At 51.4% G+C, this 19,387-nt stretch overlaps 1 protein-coding gene across 13 annotated transcripts in view; it reads right to left on the reverse strand.

Annotated features, from left to right (window-relative positions):
• The window catches only part of PHF14 (PHD finger protein 14), a 1,314,486-nt gene that overhangs the window by 1,163,356 nt on the left and 131,743 nt on the right, over window positions 1-19,387 (reverse strand). For all 13 annotated transcript variants that reach the window (XM_078663794.1, XM_078663786.1, XM_078663795.1 and 10 more), the window contains exons 2-3: window positions 17,966-18,076; window positions 16,338-16,987 (exon numbers count right to left, since the gene is read on the reverse strand). In XM_078663794.1, coding sequence (XP_078519920.1) covers window positions 16,338-16,987; window positions 17,966-18,076 — 761 coding nt within the window. The remainder of the gene's footprint in view (window positions 1-16,337; window positions 16,988-17,965; window positions 18,077-19,387) is intronic.

Here is a 19,387-nt window from a genome sequence, read left to right on the forward strand (position 1 = left end):
CCTCAGAGAGAGGGGCAGCAAGAGGATCCACAGCCTTTGCTGTGCACCATGCCACAAATCTGTTCCACCTGCAGGCGTATACCGACTTTGTGGAGGGATGCCTGGCTGCCAGAATCACATCACAGACTTCAGGAGGCAAGTCAAATGGCCTCAACTCTCGCCGCTCAATCTCCAAGCATGGAGGTGGAGACTGGACAGGTTCGGGTGGAAGAGCGTCCCCTGTTGCTGCGACAGAAGGTCCTCCTGAAGATGCAGACGAACCGGGGGATCGACTGACATACTGAGTAGCTCTGGATACCAGTACCTTCGTGCCCAGTCCGGAGCCACAAGGATAACTTGGGCCCGGTCGCGCTTGATCTTCTTCAGCACTCTGGGCAGAAGTGGTATAGGCGGAAAGGCATACAATAGACCACAACTCCACTCGCGACGAAAAGCGTCTCCGAGCGAGTGCCGCCTTGGAAATTCCAATGCGCAGAACTGATGACATTGCGCGTTCTCTTCGGTGGCGAATAGATCTAACCAAGGCTCTCCCCATTGCTGAAAGAGGCCTTGCACCACGTCCAAGTGCAGACACCATTCGTGATCCATCATGCACCGACGGCTGAGCGCGTCCACCCTGGTGTTCAGAGAACCTGCCAGGTGTTGAGCCACCAGGGTCACGCCCTGGCGTTCCAGCCATTGCCAGAGGCGCAGAGCCTCCTAGCAAAGGGTCCACGACCCCACCCCGCCCTGTTTGTTGCAGTACCACATGGCGGTGGTGTTGTCCGTGAACACCTGTACTACACTCCCCCGGACAGAGGGAGGAATGCCTTCAGTGCTAGACGAATCGCCCGTAACTCCAACAGGTTGATGTGGAGCCGGGCCTCCGCCGAAGACCAGAGGCCTCTGATCTCCGCCTCGCCCATGTGGCCTCCCCAGCCCTGGAGGGACGCGTCCGTCACAACTACGTGCTCCGGTTGGGGAAGGGAGAGGGATCTGCCGCTGACCCAATCGCGGTCCGTGAGCCACCACTGCAGCTGTCTCGCAGTGCCCTCCGAGATCAGGACGTGGTCGGACAGGTTGCCCTGATGCTGGGCCCACTGAAACTTCAGGTCCCACTGCAGAGCCCGCATCCGCCACCTGGCGTGATGCACCAGTAGGATGCAGGAGGCCATCAGCCCCAGAAGCCGCAGCGTCAACCTGACCGAAACCCGGGATAACGGCTGAAAGATGGGAATCAAAGCCTGAATATCCCGGACCCGCTGTTCGGGTGGATAAACCCGAAACCGCGCCGAGTCGAGAACCGCTCCGATGAAAAGGAGCTTCTGAGAGGGGCACAGGTGTGACTTTGGCACAGTGATGGAGAACCCCAGCTGGTGCAGGAGATCTGCCATAGTCTGGAGGTGGCTGACGACTGTCTGGGGCGAGCCATCCTTCAACAACCAGTCGTCGAGGTAGGGGGAAGACTGAAACCCCTAATCTGCGCAGATGAGCTGCGACCACCGCCATCACCTTTGTGAACACCCGTGGGGCGCTCGTAAGGCCGAAGGGGAGCACGGTATACTGAAAGTGCTCGTAGCCAACCGTGAACCGCAGGGCCGGCAGGACGGGGATGTGGAAATAAGCGTCCTGCAAGTCCAACGCTACCATCCAGTCTCCTGGGTCCAGGGCAGCTAGGACCTGAGCCAGTGTCAGCATTTTGAACTTCTCCTTCCGGAGGAAGCCGTTGACGTTCCTTAGGTCCAAGATAGGGTGTAGGTCCCCTTTGCCCTTCTTGGGTACCAGAAAGTAGTGGGAGTAGCAACCACACCCTACTTCTGGCCCAGGAACGCGCTCGATGGCCCCCTTGGCCAAGAGGGCCGTAACCTCCTCCTGCATCAGTCGCAAATGATCCCCCGATACACGGTGGTTCTGCGGTGGCATGGCTGGAGGAGTCGCCTCGAAGGGGAGGGAGTAGCCCCTTCGGACGATCTGCAGCAACCACCTGTCCGACGTGACAGTGCGCCAGTGGAGGAGGTGATGGCAAACCCTGCCCCCCACTGGCGTCACATGGGCCTGAAAGCACGGACTAGGAGGGTTTTGAGGCAGATGCTGCGGGGGAAGGTGTGGACTGACCTCGCCATTGACCCCGGCCGCCGCCACGGCGGTTTCCACGGCTGCCACCGCGTTGGGTATTACCCTGCGGAGCGTGGCTGGCAGCACGTGTGGGTACACCCCTTCCGTGGCCACGAAAGGAGTGAAAGGCAGCCGATTGCTGGCGCAGGGCCTAGAGGCCCAAGGACTTGGCCGTAGCCCTGGAGTCCTTAAAGCATGGTCTGCCTTGTCGCCAAAAAGGTGACGGCCATCAAACGGCATGTCCATCAGTATGTTTTGGACATCGGCCGAAAAGTTGGCGGACCTCAACCAGGCGTGGCGTCTGACCGCCACCGTCGTTGCCATCGCTCTACCTAGTGAGTCGGTGGTATCCAGCCCACACCGGATAGAATATTTGGCTGCATCCCGGCCCTCCACAAGGGCTTGGCCGAGTTTGGCCCGTACCTCCAACGGACACTCTGGCAGCACTTCCGCAACCGTATCCCACAGAGAGTGGGTGTAGCGGCCCAAGAGGCATGCGGTGTTGGAAGACCGCAGTCCCAGACTAAGGGAGGAGAAGATCTTTTTACCATACTGCTCGTACCTCTTGGATTCCCTGTCCGGCGGAGCCGACGGGAATGCAGTCTGGGAATTGGAGGCCAAGATGACCAGGCTCTCAGGGGTGGGGTGGGTGGACAGGAAACATAGGTTGCCCGGGGCCGGGCGGTGGTGTCTGGCCACGTTCCTATCTACGGGCGAACCCGTAGCGGGCTTGGACCAAGTGCCCAGAAGAACGTCGGTTAAGGCCTCGTTAAACGGCAGCAGAGGCTCGGCTGAGCATGACTGCGGCTTAAGGACCTCGGTGAGGAGGTTAGTCCTCACGGCCGCGACGGGGAGCTCAAGGCCCAAGGCCTTGGCTGCCCTCATCAACACCACACTATAGGTTGCCCCCTCATCCGTAGCCACGGTAGGAGGCGAGACAAAGCCAGTGTCAGGCGAAGTGTCTATACCACTGGCCTCCCCAAGTTCACCTGCCCAGTCCTCTTGAGACTGGCATTCACGTGCCAGAGGGTCCTCAGACCCCTCCCAATCCTCCTCATCACCCATCTCCTGGTACTCAGGGTTAGGAAAGGATGGGGCCGGTTCATGGAAAACAAATTCTCCGGAAGCGGGTCGAGGGAGGCGTCGGGGACGGCGCAGCCCGAGGACGACCCGGATCCGGAACCCGATCCAGCAGGGCCCTGCGCCTCCGAGCCCGAAGGCGCTGGTGGCATCGGAGCCGAAGCACCGACGGCGTTGGGACCGAAGCCCCCGACCCGCTAGGACCCCCAGACGGGACCGCTGGGCCCGAAGGCGCCGCGGATCCCGTCGAGGAGAGAGGGACCTCACGGCCATGAGAAACCGCTCTATCTCCTCCGGCGCCGCGTTAGGCCCAGGGACCGAAGGGTATGAAGCTGGACGCGGCGCCTGCGACTCAGACGGAGCCGCGTGGGCGGTGCCACCTGAACCCTCGGCCGCGTCGGGGGGAGTCGGAAGAGCGATGACGTCTCTTCGACTTCTTGTGCTTACCTGACGACTTCGACCCTGAGGAGTGATGTCGACTCCCGGAGCTATGATGGCTCCGCTCCCACGACCGGTCCCTCGACCTCCATCCGGACCGGGACCTCTCTTGGCGCGGGGCCGACTGCCGGAGTTCGAGTCGTTTACGGGACCGCTCCCGTCTAGCCTTCTAAGTCAGGGCCCGACAGTCGGAACAGGTCTTGTCGTCGTGGTCGACGCCGAGACAGTGGAGACACCGACGGTGAGGGTCCGTGACCGACATCAGCCGGTCGCAATCCTCACAGGGCTTAAAACCAGGCATCCCTACCTGCACCGTTTCGGAGTCGAAGACTCGAAAAAGGACGATCAAAAGATCAAAAAAGTTTTAGTCAAAAAAATGACTAAGGTACCACTTTTTCCGGATCTGCGCTGCTGTCTAAGTACTCAGACGACGTCATCATGGCGCCCACGACGCCGACGACAGACGCGGAGCCGCAGACGACGCGCAAGGGTACTGCTACACAAAACATTTCCGGATCCAGTCCGACGCCTAGGGATATTCTAAGGTAAGGAATCTATCACTAACGTGTCTCTTTCAGATCTCCTAGTACCGAACCCAACCACCACCGCTGCATACTCCTCAACACCTGCTCCGCACGCAAACACGCCGCCGAGCTCTGGGACCTGCTCAACACTTCCGCCCCAGACGTTGCCTTCCTGACCGAGACCTGGTGGAACGACTCCTCGGCGCCTGACATCGCTATAGCCATACCGGACGGCTACAAGATCTCCCGCAGAGACCACACCAACGGAATTGGAGGAATAGTCATCGTCCACATGTCCACCCTCCAGGTCCACACCCTCGCTGACGACTTCCCCCAACCCCGCCAAACACCTTCACTTCCGGATCCACACCGACCCCAACACCACCCTCAGAGGAACACTCATCTACAGACCTAGACCCAGGGCCCTCTTCAGCGACTTCATCGCCGACCTCGCCAGCACCCACGCGCTCGCCTCCACGGACTTCATCCTCTTCGGGGGCTTGAACTTCCACCTTGAGAACAACAACGACGCCAACTCCGCCACCCTGATCGCCAACCTAGGCTTCCGACAACTCGTCACAGAACCCACCCACGCCGCCGGCCACACGCTCGACCCCGTCTTCTCCACAAGCACCCACATTGCCTTCAACCACACCACCGAACTCCAGTGGACCGACCACCGATACATCCACTTCACCTTCAAGAAACCAACCACGCACCACCGCACCCAACTGCCTCGCCACTACTGGAGCAAAGTCACCAAAGACCAGCTGACCTCCACCCTAACCCAGAACCCATTCACCGACACAGACGCCGCCGCCCAAAACCTCAGACAGTGGATCGACGACTGCATCAACACCCTCACCCCGCTCAAGAAACCCTCCATCAACCACCCCAGCAATAAAGTCGCGTGGTTCACCGAAGAACTCCAGACCTCCAAACGTACATGCCGGAAGCTGGAGAAGAAATGTCTCCACGACCGCACAACAGACAGCCACGCAGCCCACAAAGACGCCACCCGCAGACATCACCACCTCTTCAGAACAGCCAAGAGATCATACTTCAAAACCTGACTGGACAACAATGCACACGACAGCAAAGAACTTTTCAACATAGTGAAGGAATTCTCCAACCCCAGCGCCAACGACATCCGCCCTCACAAGATCTGTGCGACTCACTGGCCACATTCTTCCATCGCAAGATCGCTGACATCCACGAAAGCTTCAACACCTCATCCACCTCGACCGCAACAGACCCCCACCCCGAACGCCACCCGCACCAACCAGCTGACCACCTGGTCCCACGTCAATGACGACGAGACACGCAAGGTCATGAACTCCATCCACTCAGGATCTCCATCAGACCCCTGCCCACACCACGTCTTCAACAAAGCTGGCGCAACCATCGCACCCCAACTACGGAAGGTCATCAACATCTCCTTCGACACAGCGACATTCCCAGAAAGCTGGAAGCACGCCAAAATCAATGCCCTCCTCAAGAAGCCCAAGGCGGACCCCAAAGACCTCAAGAACTTCCGGCCCATCTCCCTGCTCCCCTTTCCAGCGAAGGTCATCGAGAAGATCGCCAACACACAGCTGACCCGCCACCTCGAGGACAACAACATCCTAGATCCATCCCAGTCCGGATTCAGACGAAACCACAACACCGAGACAGCGCTCATCGCCTCCACAGACGACATCAGGCGCCAACTAGACAACGGCAAAACTTCAGCCCTCATCCTCCTGGACAGTCTGCCACCGCACACTAAGAACACGCCTCCAAGAAGCCGGAATCCAGAAGAAGGCCCTGGACTGGACCGCGTCCTTCCTCTCCGGCAGAACCCAGAGAGTGCGCCTCCCACCCTTCCGATCCGAAGCCACGGACATCATCTGCGGCGTACCCCAGGGCTCATCCCTTAACCCAACCCTGTTCAACGTCTACAGAGCCCCCCTCGCACAAGTGGCCCGCCAGCACGATCTGAACATCATCTCCTACGCCGACAACACCCAGATCATCCTCTCCCTCAATAAAGACCCGCACACCGCCAAAACCAACCTCCATGAGGGAATGAAAGCCGTCGCCCAGTGGATCTTGAGCAGCCATCTGAAACTGAACTCAGACAAGACTGAGGTCCTCATCCTAGGCCCCACCCCCTCTGCGTAGGACGACTCCTGGTGGCTGACAAACACTGGGAACAGCTCCAACACCCACAGACCACGCACGCAACCTAGGATTCATCCTCGACTTCTCGTCTCCATGTCAAAGCAGGTCAACGCCATCTCCTCCTCCTGCTACAACACCCTCCGCATGCTTCGCAGGATCTACAAATGGATCACAACCGAAACCAAAAGAACGGTGACCCAAGCCCTCGTCAGCAGCAGGCTGGACTACGGCAAGGCACTCTACACAGGAATCCCGGCCTAACACCTGCAACAACTACAACACATCCAAAACGCCTCCGCCCGACTGATCCTCAACGTCCCCCGCCGCAGCCACATCACCTCCCACCTTAGGGACCCTCACTGGCTTCCCGTCAACAAGAGGATCACCTTCAAGCTCCTCACCCACGCACACAAAGCACTCAACAACACCGGACCAGCCTACCTGAACAACAGACTCAACTTCTACACCTCCTCCTGCCAGCTCCGCTCCGCCAGCCTCGCCTTCGCCGCTGTCCCCTGCATCCAACGAACGACCTCCGGGCGCAGATCCTTCTCCTACCTCGCCGCCAAGACCTGGAACACCCTCCCCACCCATCTACGGCAGACCCAAGACCTGCTGACCTTCAGAAGGCTCCTCAAGACCTGTCTCTTCGAGCAGTAGCAGCACCCCACCCCCTCCCTCAGCGCCTTGAGACCCTCACGGGTAAGTAGCGGGCTTTACAAATTCACTGACTGATTGATTGATTGATAAGTCTATATAAAGAAACTTATTTTTTTATACCTACTTGTGTAGTGTCCCTTTGTAGTGTTCTTCACTGTGTTACTGTGTATGGTCATTAATGCCTCACACACTGGCTCTGAGATAAGCCTGTCTGTTCGTGCTACGTTACCACAGGGTTGAGCAGGGGTTATCAAAGGGTATAGCCCCCTTACTCTGACTTAGGAAGAAGATTCCCTACTTGGACAGTGGCCAGCCATTGCCAACTAGAGACCCCCATTTCTAACAACTTTGTGATACAAGGTAGCAGCAAGAAAGACTGGGCTAACACTATTCTGCTTGAGTTTTGTTGTTTAGGGATGTCACTAAAATGTTTCTTCTTCCTTTTGCTTTTTTTTTTGTTTTGTGGTCTTTGGTCTAAAGATGCAGGATGTAGAAGTATGTTTTAGTCCTAGTTTAATTATTTTATAAACTGTAGAGAATCAGGAAATAAAGTTATTTTTGATATTTTGGCTAAATATGATTTTTTTCACTGAGGGGTAACTAACATGGCTCGTTTCATAAGATTCTTTCCCAATATGTATCATCACATTTACCCACAGATTATGGGTAAAACCCCTTAATACATCAGCCCCCTTCTCTAGTGAGTCAGTATTGATAGTAGGTGAATTGTTAAACACCCCACGCTTTAAACATTCAATTCAAGGTGTGGTGACTGGTATATGTGAAAAGAGTGATGTGACCAAGCATCTGGGGATAATGGTGAAAACATGACATTAGACTTTTGGAAAACATGGAGCTCAGCATCACTTGGAATTCTGCTCCAAAACGTTCTTACCAAGTTCAACAAAGATTGGAGTGATATTTTTTGTATTTGCAGTGATTCAGCTATGTATGTGAAAAAGTTGTGTGATGACCTGTCAAAATCGATACCCGAGCTAAAGTGCTTCCCTGTAAGAGTTCCTTGCCACTTTCTAGATGGTTTGCTAAAAGAATCTTTACAATCTTCAGAGTTAATGAAGAATGCTATTGAGTCTATTCTGGTGCACTGTTTTGTTATGCCCGGGAAGTAAAACACAAATATTTCTCATTTTGTGCTTTGTGTGGCATCAAAGTAAGAGTCGTCCCAACTGTGTCATTTAGCTGCTGGTAGTTAGTCTGAGAAGCCATGATTGCTATAATATTCATGGGGCAACCGTTTACAGAATCTTTGCTAAGTGATGATGCCAAAGAAAATAAATGTGAGGATCTTCATTTGCATATTGATAGTGATGTCAAAAAAGTACACTACTGCATTCTTAGATTTTTACAGGAAAACATGACTGCTGTAGTGGACATAATAAAAAACTAGAGTCTAAAAACACTCTAATCTACCTAGTGTTCAGCATAATTGGTGAAAATGTGAAACATCTCCTTGAGAGTAGGCTAAGCGACACTTATAGTGACTTTGACAATGCAACATGTTCCACGTTAGAGTGCTGGACACTTGGTAAGCAAAGAAATGTTGGAGCAATTCAGGACATTTTATTTTACAATGCATGAGAAATGGCTTGCAATGATACATAGGAATGTCCCTTCAACAACCATGGCATTTGAAGTCAACGAAGCCTCACTGTGGTACTCTGCACAAGTTCTAGATCCCTTCCGTAAATGGGAATTTTGTCTGGACTTTCAAAAGTGCTGCTACATTTTTTACCCTTTCAATAACTCTGAGGGCATATGCACCCAGTTCAAAGCATTTGTGAAGAACCTGTCACAGAGAATCGCAATCTTAAGGTGCATCAGCATTGGCATGGAAAGCTATGTCAGTGGACAGAGTTAGCAATTTGTCTACTGGTTGTTTTGGAGTTGCCCATCTCAAGTATCAATGTTGAGAGAACCTTTTCACAGAAAAACGTTTACATGGGAAGGAAAGAGTGAGCATGCATGACCAAAGGCTCACTTAAAAAGTATTGTATGGTGTAGTACAATAAGTTTAATTTGTAAAAATGTATTTGGACATCACATACACTGTACGTACACTGTCTATATACTATGCACTATCACTGCAGAAACAAAGCAATAATAAAAGCAAAATATTCCAAAGGCACTGGAAAAACAATCTTTCTGTTTTTAATGGCGCTAAAATGTGAACCACTGATAAGCACTGTTTTTTTAAAAAAACTTTTTATTGAAGTTGTCAGCATACATTACAATCACAAGATCCCCTTCCGGGTAATAGTCCATCAACTTACATCCTTTCATCTATAAACCCGAACATTTCCCATTAAATAACAAGGATAGTATGCGACCATTGCATGAGTGTGTCAAATCTGTTGACCGTCTATCCTCACTTCTGTCTTTGCGTATAATCGTAAGGACCTTTTGCTTCCAGTGTGTGTGTTCTAACAATCATCAATATAACAACATCAAATTATAAAAAGAGTCATCCTCGATAGGTACATTTGCAACAGTGACATCTGCCTATAATTGTCCCTCACTTCCCACGCCATGTCCTAGTAAGATCTACTTCAGGGCTGTACGGTGCCCACCAGGGTAATTACTGCAGCCTCCTCCCCTCCCCCTATTCCTCTTCTCCCTCAGACTCTAGGTCCTCTTCTTCCGGCAGTGGTTCACAGAGGTCCCCTCTATAAGTGTTCCATGCCGTCCACACTTTATTCCATTTGCGGGGGCAAGCCCTCATTATGTACACTGCTCTTTCGGTAATCATCAGCTTGTCCATGTTGTTACCCCATCTATAAGCTGTAGGCAAATCTTGCGCTCCCCACTTCTGCGCAATATCACGCTTCGCCACCATCATGGCTAGGGTAGCCCATGTCTGTCCATGCCTATTCAGGTCATTAGGGTCCCAAATGTTTAATAGGCATTTCCGAGGTTCTGGCAGAATTGAAACCTTAAGCGTTTGCGAGATGGTGCGCATAACCTGTCTCCAAAATTCTCGTATCTGTGGGCATTCCCAGATGGTATGATATAGTGTCCCCTCCTCCCCGCACCCCCGGAGACAGAAGGGATGTGGAGCTCGATGTATTTTGTGAAGCAGGGTCCTAGTGTAATAAATACGGTGTAAGATTTTCAGTTGCACCAGTCTGAATTTTGCTGAAATGCCGACCTCCCGTGGGGAGGCCAGTGCCTCATTCCACTCCGATTCAGTAACCTCCCCCACACCCCCAACCCATCCATCCCTCAACCTTTCTGTTGGGTCCCTCAGATTGTTGATCAATTTTTTATATGTGAGGGATGTGGCGCTTCGTGGCATGAAGTCAGTTAAGAGTCTATCTTCTAGTGGCGAGGATTCTGGTAGGTCTGTTCCCGCTGGGATCGCTCGAAGTAGAGCATGCCTTATCTGCACATATCTAAATGTCTCGGTCGGGCCCAGGTCATACTGTTGTTGTAGTTGTGGAAACCCAATCACTGTACCCTTGTCCCATAGGTCCCCGATTGTGGAGATTCCTATACAGTCCCACTGTGTGAATCCCTTGCACGAACGTAGGGCCCCTAGTGCTTTTATGTCCCAAAGCGGTGTCAGTTTGGTGAGTTTACCTTGCCAACCCAGTCGCTTTTGTGCAATGTGCCATATGGTCGTAGTGTGGTGCTTTGGGCCCCATAGTTTCCGTACCTGTGGCTTGTCATACAGTACTGCAAGCATGCCGTCCGATCCCAGTTGCGACCAGTAAGCTTTGTACGCTCGGTCGGTCCTTGTGGCATGTATCCATTTGTTGATTGTTTTAAGATGTGCTGCCCAATAATATAGCTGTAGGTTAGGCAAAGCTACGCCTCCCTCATACCAGCTCCTCGTCAATTTGTCATATGCTATTCGCGCCGGGCCATTGTTCCAAAGCAAGTTTGAAACCAATGCCGCGATTTGCTTGAAGTACCTCGGTTCCACAAGATAAGGAGTATTCTCCAGCACATAGAGGAACCTGGGAAGCGCCATCATTTTGTAGAGCGCTGCGCGCCCTAGGAGAGTCAACGGCAAGGCTGCCCAATATTTAACATCCGCCCGAAGGCGTTCCATGGGTGGCTGCAAGTTTTTGTTGAAAAAGTCTGTTGCGTTCTTCGCAATAACAATTCCCAGGTACTTGAAGGAGTCTCTAGTTAGCTGTAGGGGGCAGTTCTCCTGCAGCACCGGGTCCGGACCGCGTAATGTGTACACCACCGATTTAGACCAGTTCAGAGAGTACCCTGATGATTTACCATGTGTGTCACATAAATCTAGTAGCGCTGGGATTCCGTTTTCGGGCTCCACCATATAAATCAGCATGTCATCCGCATACAGGGATATTCTATCTTCCCAGCCATCCTCCCACTTGATTCCCTTTAGCAACGGTGTAGTTCTGAGCAGGATTGCCAGAGGTTCTATCACCAGGGCAAAGAGCAAGGGTGACAGCGGGCATCCCTGCCTAGTCCCTCTACCCAGTGGGAATGTCTGCGAGATGTGGCCATTCGCCACGACCTGCGCCACCGGCTGTGTATAGAGTAATCTCACCCTGGCTATGAATTTCGGTCCAAAGTCCATCCGTCTCAATACCGCAAACAGATATTCCCATTCCACTAGATCAAAAGCCATTTTGGCATCGAGGGAAAGAATAACCGCCCTTTCGGGGATAAGGTGCGCTCGTGCTATCACCCCATGGAGTCGCCTGAGATTCAGAGACGTATTTCTGTGAGGCATAAAGCCTGATTGGTCAGGGTGTATCAGCGATTGTAGGTGCTGTATCAAACGAGTGGCCAGCAGTTTCGCCAGTATCTTAGCCTCCGCGTTAATCAGTGAAATGGGGCGGTACGAGGAGCACCGAGACGGAGGTTAGCCCGGCTTTGGTATTACCACAATCGTGGCTGTGCGTTGATCTAATGGCAGTAGTGCCTTCTCCAGGCTTTCCATATACATTTTTCGCAGTGGCTTACTCAGTGTGTCAGCCCGCGATTTGTACCACTCCAAAGGTATTCCATTTGGACCTAACGCTTTACCTGAGTGTAGTGCCTGAATTGCCAGTTGAATTTCGTCTTCCGTCGGGTCCAATTCCAGTTCCTGTATTGCCTCTGGCGCGAGCTTGGGGATGTCAAAGTTTGCAAGTGCGAGCGTTGCCTCTTGAGCTGTAACCTCTCGCTCAGGGGTGTAGATTTCGCGGAAGTAACGCGCCATGGTACATACTATGTCTTCCGGGTGTGTCTGTATTTAATCATCATGTGAGTATAGTTGCTGTATGCCTTTTCCGCCCCCCCCCCCCTCTTATCTAGCCAGGCCAGCATTTTCCCAGCCTTGTCTCCCACTTCGTATACCCTGTTGGCCGTGCCTGTGATATGACCTTGGACTGTCACCGTAAGATGGGCCCGGTGTTGTTGCTGTCTTAATTGTAGTGCGTGTGCTGTTTCTGGGGCGGGGTCAGCCATGTGAGCAATGTTTGCAGCGTGTAGTGCCAGCTCTATCTCCGTAAGGACCCTCCTGCCCTCTCTCTTATGCCCTGTTATTGCTGCCATTGCTTCCCCACGCAAGACCGTTTTGTAAGCCTCCCAAAGGACCGAGGGGGAGGACACCGAACCCGTATTCTCTTCAAAATATCGTGTGGTCACTAACTGGAGTTCTTTCCTGATCTTCGGGATGGTGAGGTAGTTCGGGTATATTGGGTAGATTCTCGTACGTCTCCTTTCTTTTGTGGTGAGTGACAGAGACACCGGTGAGTGGTCAGAGATCCCTCTGGGCAGGATGTCAATTTTGTCTATCTTTCCCAGACCTGCCCCGAGAAACAGAAAATAGTCAATGCGTGTTAAGCTATTATGTACGGCGGAGTAGTATGTGTATTGTGCTTCCGTGGGGTGTAAGTGACGCCAAACGTCTGTAATGCCCATTGCCTCTAGGAATCCCGGGAGAGGTGGAGTCCCTCTATGGCGGTCTCTAGTGGGAAATGTGTCTAGTGTTGGATCCATGATCGCATTGAGGTCACCCCCTATGATTGTGTCACCCTCTGGAAGATCTAAAAGGAAGCTGCCTAGTGCAGGCAAGGCCACAGAGTGGAGTGCCGGGGGGATGTAAACCCATACTACGTTGAGGGGCTTCCCCTCCCACTGCCCATGTATTGCCGCAAAACGACCTTGATCGTCCGTCTTGCGGTGCATCACCATGAAAGGAGACGTCTTTCTCATAAGTATCCCTACCCCTCGGGAGCCAGACGTGAATTCCGCATGCGCCACCATGACATAACCACGTCTGTCAAGTGCCTTGCATGCTGGTCCCGTGAGGTGCGTCTCCTGCAGTAAGATCAGGTCAGGGCCATGGCGTTTGATCGCCTGTAGTACCAATCCCCGCTTTATCTTATCTCCCAACCCCCTGACGTTCCAAGTAAGTAGTCGCAGGGGGGGCACCTCAAGGGTCCTACCCGCCCCCTCAGTGGGTGTATTGTGTAATTGTTGGGCCATGATATCGTCTGTGTGATATTCTGCATGTCATAGGACTGGACCCAGTGTACATGAGTTTGCCAATGGTGAGGTGTGCAAGTACCACATTGCCCAGCTCACTCATGCATCGTATTATGCTAGGGATGATCGCCAGGACTGCCTGCCCCGCGAGGACTCACTGTATGTGCAACGCTTCATGGCGGTGCGAGAGAAACTCTGTGTCGTGTGCATTCGAGTACCCTGTGGTGTGAGCGATGACTACTAACAAGAACCATAACTGTGTAACTCCCCTTCCATCCCCCCTCCCTGCTCCCCTGCGCCACGGACAAACCCCTGCCCGTTTCCCCAACTGTGCAGAGTGCTCTGTCCCATCCCAAACTATCTTACTTGCTTGTGGGGTTGGTGAGTCCCCTACAGGCACCGGCTCTGCCCACCTTATTTCGCTTCACCAGGCCCAGGTCCATCGCTCGTATCCGGCCCCTCCCTCCCATGGTCTAACTTCAGATGGGTCTCGGTTGACCAGAGTCAATTGGATTCTGTTCCGCGTCGGATTCTGCCCCCGCTGAGTTCTCTCGCTGTGTCAGATGGTCGGTCTGCCTGCCTGCTTGGTCTCCGTTTCGATGGTTAGGTCGATCTCTGTGCGGCCGTCGGGGTTGTCCCACCTGTCTCCAGCCGTCAAGCCAGTCCTGCGCCACCTCCGGCTTGTCGAAAAACCATGTCTTCCCGTTGGCCAGAATCCGCAATTTGGCAGGGAACAACATTGAGTACTGCAGTTCTCTGTCACGCAGCGCCTTTTTCACCTCTGCAAATGATTTCCGGCGTCTGGCTACTTCCGCTGTATAGTCTGGGAAAAAGGCTAAGGTCGAGTTATGGAATTTAATGGGTGGTGAGACTCTTGCCGCTTGCAAAATCGCATCCCTGTCTCTGAAGTTGAACAATCGTGCCAGCACCGGCCTCGGTGCCGCACCCGGTTTGGGTTCACCTCCGGGCACCCTGTGCGCCCTCTCCACAAAGAAAAAGTGTGACAGCCCTTTAGGTTGAAGCTTAGTTTTGATGAGGTCTTCTACGTAGAGGTCCATTGCTCTCTTCCCCTCCGTCTCTGGAAGTCCCAGGATGCGCACATTATTTCTTCGGGAACGCCCTTCTTGGTCGTCCAGCTTATCCTGCAGTTGTCGAGTGATCTTGTCCATTCGCTCCATAGTTATTTGCAGTTCCGAAGTGTCCTCCACTAGAGATTTCGTGACCACTTCTACCTGCGACACCCTTTCAGTCATTTTTTTGAAGTCAGCTCGCAGTAGAGTTACCTTGGAGGAGATAGAGCCCACTGTTGTTCGCACTTCGGAGAGGGTTTTCATGATGTCTTCCAGCGTGACTTTCTTGGTACCCTCTACGTCTTGAGTGGTGCCTGTGGAAGTTTGGCCATTCCCTTGCGATTGTCCCTGCGGGCCATATGCAAATTTGTCTAATTTAACTTGTGTTGATCCACTCCTGGAGCCCCTGCCCGCCATAATTCGCAGCTTTCGGTTAATGGTCACGGTTCTGGTGTTCGTTATGGCCACTTAAGCACTCCCTTAGCTCTTCGTGTGTCAGGGGAGAGCAGGTCGGCTGCAAGTCAAGAGGAGAGCAGTATATTTTGCTCGTAGGGGCTTCCAGCCCTACTTATTCGTGTATTTGCCGTGGATAGTGCTATTTTGTGTCACCCCCGCGGACCGTTGCCCCTCCACCGGCCATTCAGAGCGCCCGTAGTGTCGCCAGTCTGGGATACGTGCTGCGTCTCTCCGTGACCAGGTGCGCTCAAGCGGTGTTCGTCTCGGTGTTTGTCCACAGTTCTACTGGGTGCACCGGAGGTTTTGGTCACTCGAGTGCGCGTCGCATTGACAATTGTCAGCGCTGTCCGGTGTACGTCCTGGTGCAAGCGCTGCCTCAGTGGGGCGTCTCCCGTCCGGGAAGCCTCTTACTGGTTTCTGCCCTGTCTGGATCACCACTGCACACGCAACTGCCGCCGCTTCCGCTGGCACCTCTGATTGTACCTCCGTCTTCTCTGCTCTTGGCGGGACCCCGGGGGGACCTGCCGGCAGCCCCGGCGTCCCGCGCCACGTGCGGCCGTGTATGTCCCAACCGAGGGCGGAGGGGTGCAGTCGGGTCTGTTACGGCTGTGTCTCTTCCCCGGTAACGTCTCCAAGGAGATCTCACCTCCCTCGGGGGCTCCTCAGTCCTGCAGGGCTCTCCGTCCGTTCGTAGTCCCGATCCTGCAGCCGCCGGGATCTTCAGGCGTTGGTGGGCTTCTCCGTCGGTCTGCTTACCAACGGTAGTGCAGGATCTCCTTTGCGGCGCCGGGTCGCCCCTCACGTTGCTCCAGGCGGGAGGGGGGGCGGGGGACGCCCCCGGGTCCAATCCGGTCAGCCCTCACTTCCGCCGGGGTCGGGGAATCACTCGAGGCCGGTGCTTCACTCCGGCCGTAGGCCCAGAAACGCCGAGACCAATTAATGCCGTTGCCAGCCTCGTACGAGCGCCGGGGTAGGACCGGATGATGGCGCTTGCTCACCGGACCTGGTTACCGCTCCTTCAGGTGGGGGATCATAAGGATAAATATGTCAGATTTTTTTTAAGGCCGTGCTGCCTCAGGGAGCTCACGCTTCACGCGTCCGCCATTCCCGGCTGCTAGCCACGCCCCTCCAAGCACTGTTTTTTAAGGTATTGAAATCACTTGAAAACACTGAGGAAAAAAAACACCAGAATTTACCAAAAATAGAAACTGAAAACAGCAAAGGCTAAATATAAACCTCATAACCATTTGGAAAGTAGCCACTTAACAAACATCAATAACATAACATAAAAATGATAAGAAAACATCCTTCCACATTGCACCTTAATGGAATCGAAAAAGAGGATTGTTTCTTTGGATTCTAAAGAAAGTAACAAACATACCTCATTACTTTTGCTTTGTGAAAGGGTCAGACTATCGTTGGTCAGCTCCTCCTCATCAGCACTTTGCCTACTTAAAACTTTTCTTTTCTTCAGCTTTCTTTCGGCCTCACTGTCACTACTGTCATTTTCTTCATTCTCGTGCTCTTCATTTTCCTCCTCACTTCCACTCCCATCATCATCTTCCCCATCTCCCCTTTCTTTGTGAGATGCTGCTTTGCCTTTCCTCCTAACAGCAGTTGGACGCCAGTCATTGTCTTCTTCACTATCATAATCATCCATTTCATTCAGATCCTCAATTGAAATAAAATCCAGTAGTGGCCGGTTTCTACGCAAATTCCACTTTCTAGGCTCATCGGTCTGTTCTTCTATACCAGTATCTACTTCTGATCTTTTCACATTTTTCATTTTAGGCTTCTCCTCAGAATCATAGTCTTCCCCTTCCTCTTTGCTAATGAGATTCTCTCTTTCCAGACTGTTATCACTTCCAGAGCCTTTTGTGGGTTCCTCTTCAATTTTCCCTTTCTCTTCCTCCTCATCCGCTGCTATTGTGGCCAGCTCTTCCTCAAGAGTATTTTCATCTGAGTCACTACTGGATCCTTCTACACTTTCCTTTGAGGCATCATCACTTTCATTTCCACTGCGCGCAGAACCTGTACAAATAGGTGTAAGATTAACCAATTTAACATGGAAAACAGATTTCATGGCATGCCTAGATAATAATAAAGCCTAAACAAATGGTCAAAGACAGCGGTTTATAACCTTTTGACTTTTGTGAAATGAAGGATTAAATTCAGCGACCTCACTAAGTCATTACTGGAAGTCGGGGGCCCACAACTAAGCAATTACTTGGACCCCAAGCTAGTACTGTTGGGGATGGCAAATGACGCAGACCTGAATCGCCCACTGTTGACCTTCTTCGTGTTGGCTTTAGTGGTAGCCAAGAGGGACGTGGCAAGGAGATAAGGTACCCACCCTGCCCCAGCTGGAAGAATGTATGAGGGGTATGGATATATACATGGCAGCCGAAAGGGTCACGTATAAGGCAAGAGGATGTCCTAAAACGTTTGGTAGGGTGTGGGGTAAATGGCACCATTACCATAGCCTGGACAGGGGACTCTGATCTGGCGGGAGTGAGCCGGCAATCCACCTCGGACGGCGGGTAGGAGGGGGGGGGGGGGGTCGAGTGCGCTAGAGACTTTAATGATGAATCAAAATGGGATTGGAAGGGAGATCTGATTGTACTGGTGAAAGTGGAGGACTGTGAATTGTTTTTACCGGTGGAAGAGGGAGGGCGGGGGGAAGTGGGGGGCATGATGATTCTTAATGACATGCTTGTTATGTGTTTGCACAATAAAATACTAATAAAAATATAAAAAATAAATAAAAAAAGAATGATAAAATAGCCCTTCAAAACATTGCTCACGGCAAATTATAGACAATTCCACACATTTTGAGAATTTGGTTCACACAGTAGAGAGCTTCTCATATGTGGGCTAGTTGTTCACAATACATAATTGGATAACGTATTTAGATTAATTGATGAGTATTTTGGTTCACAGGAATATGAAAAAAAGTAATATAGCAGTTTACTGGCTATAAAAAGGGCTTTCTTCTCTAGAAACTAATACCTGAATCTTCACCAACTTTAAAATCACTGTCGTCCGAGCTATCGTAATCCAGGGCTTCTAAAAGACAATCTGCCAATGGCTTCACTCGTCGTCTTTTCGAACTTCGGTCCACTGTGGGAAAGATTCATATTTCATGCGAATTAGATTAGGAATAATATCAAAGACAGTGATTGAATGTGAGAAAACGTAGCTTAATTGTTATCAGCCTTTTAAAAGGAAATTACTGTTTCCTTTTCTATTTGAAGTTATTTTCCAATTTAATGAAATCTTTCACCCCAGTTTACCCATGTCCGTCTCATTCCTAGTAAACTCATAAGTCCCACCCCTGTTCTCACCTAATACAATGCTACCCTATTTCCCAGCAATACATCACCCAGAGACAACAACTCGAGACATAACAGAAAATAAGACAAACCCCTTTCTATCATAGGCGTATCGATCGCTATTGTGCATTTCCTCTACTCAAACATGTTCTACTACCACTGTAGGGACAGGCCAAAAGCACACAGTCAGAGAAGGTTCCATCAAAGCCTGACCGTTCAGTGTTTTATCTCAAGTCTGTTTAAACAAATCAAACAAGCAGACATCACTTGATACAGCACGAATGACTTTTGACGTCATAAGAACTGACGTATATAGAATATTCAACTCTAGCAACATCAAAGACAGTTAGAACAGAAAATAGATGGGTTGATTTAAAATTCCCCACTGACAATTACTTAGGACCTAATTTCAGTATATCACACTTTTTACCCAATTTGCCACTCAAAACAGAGAAGAGACTAGATCATGTGTATACCAACAAAAATAGGAATTTTTTCCAGAATTTCACCCACCACCTTATGTTATTTTACTATCACAGACTGTGCTATATTGCACTGAACTACAACAAAGTTGAAATAAAGAAGAAAAAGTTACAAAAGCAAATTAGTCTTGTTAAGTTACTACCATTAACTAGTGTTCGGCCATGATGTGCAGTGGTATGCCATCACATACACAGAAGCAATCCTAATGCATAATACAACATGCTCAGCTGCATCCTCAAATGACAAGCACAACAAGTGGGCCTCTTTCCAAGGATATGCATAGGCATCACATTTAAGAGTCGTGTAAATTTGAAAGGCACAATTTCATCCTCAAAGGGCAAAGAACAGTCAAACATAATGTCCCTCCACCTTCCACTCTATTTCTTGAATATGTAGCTATGACCTGATTCTAGAAGGTTCTGCCCCAGAACTTTCAGAGGACTGTCACCTTGACAGCACTGGTGATCCACAGCTCTCTACCTCAGCCGGATTAAAATGAGCTTGAAAGGGATGAGGTATTTATTGTGCAAAATTTCTTGGGGTTAAATGTAAAAAGATGTGTTCTTGTGCCCAAGTTGCACATTTTGGAAAACAGGAGACATCGGTTTTATTTCTG

Source organism: Lissotriton helveticus, chromosome 10 (genome assembly GCF_964261635.1).
Source record: "Lissotriton helveticus chromosome 10, aLisHel1.1, whole genome shotgun sequence".
Classification (NCBI taxonomy): domain Eukaryota; kingdom Metazoa; phylum Chordata; class Amphibia; order Caudata; family Salamandridae; genus Lissotriton; species Lissotriton helveticus.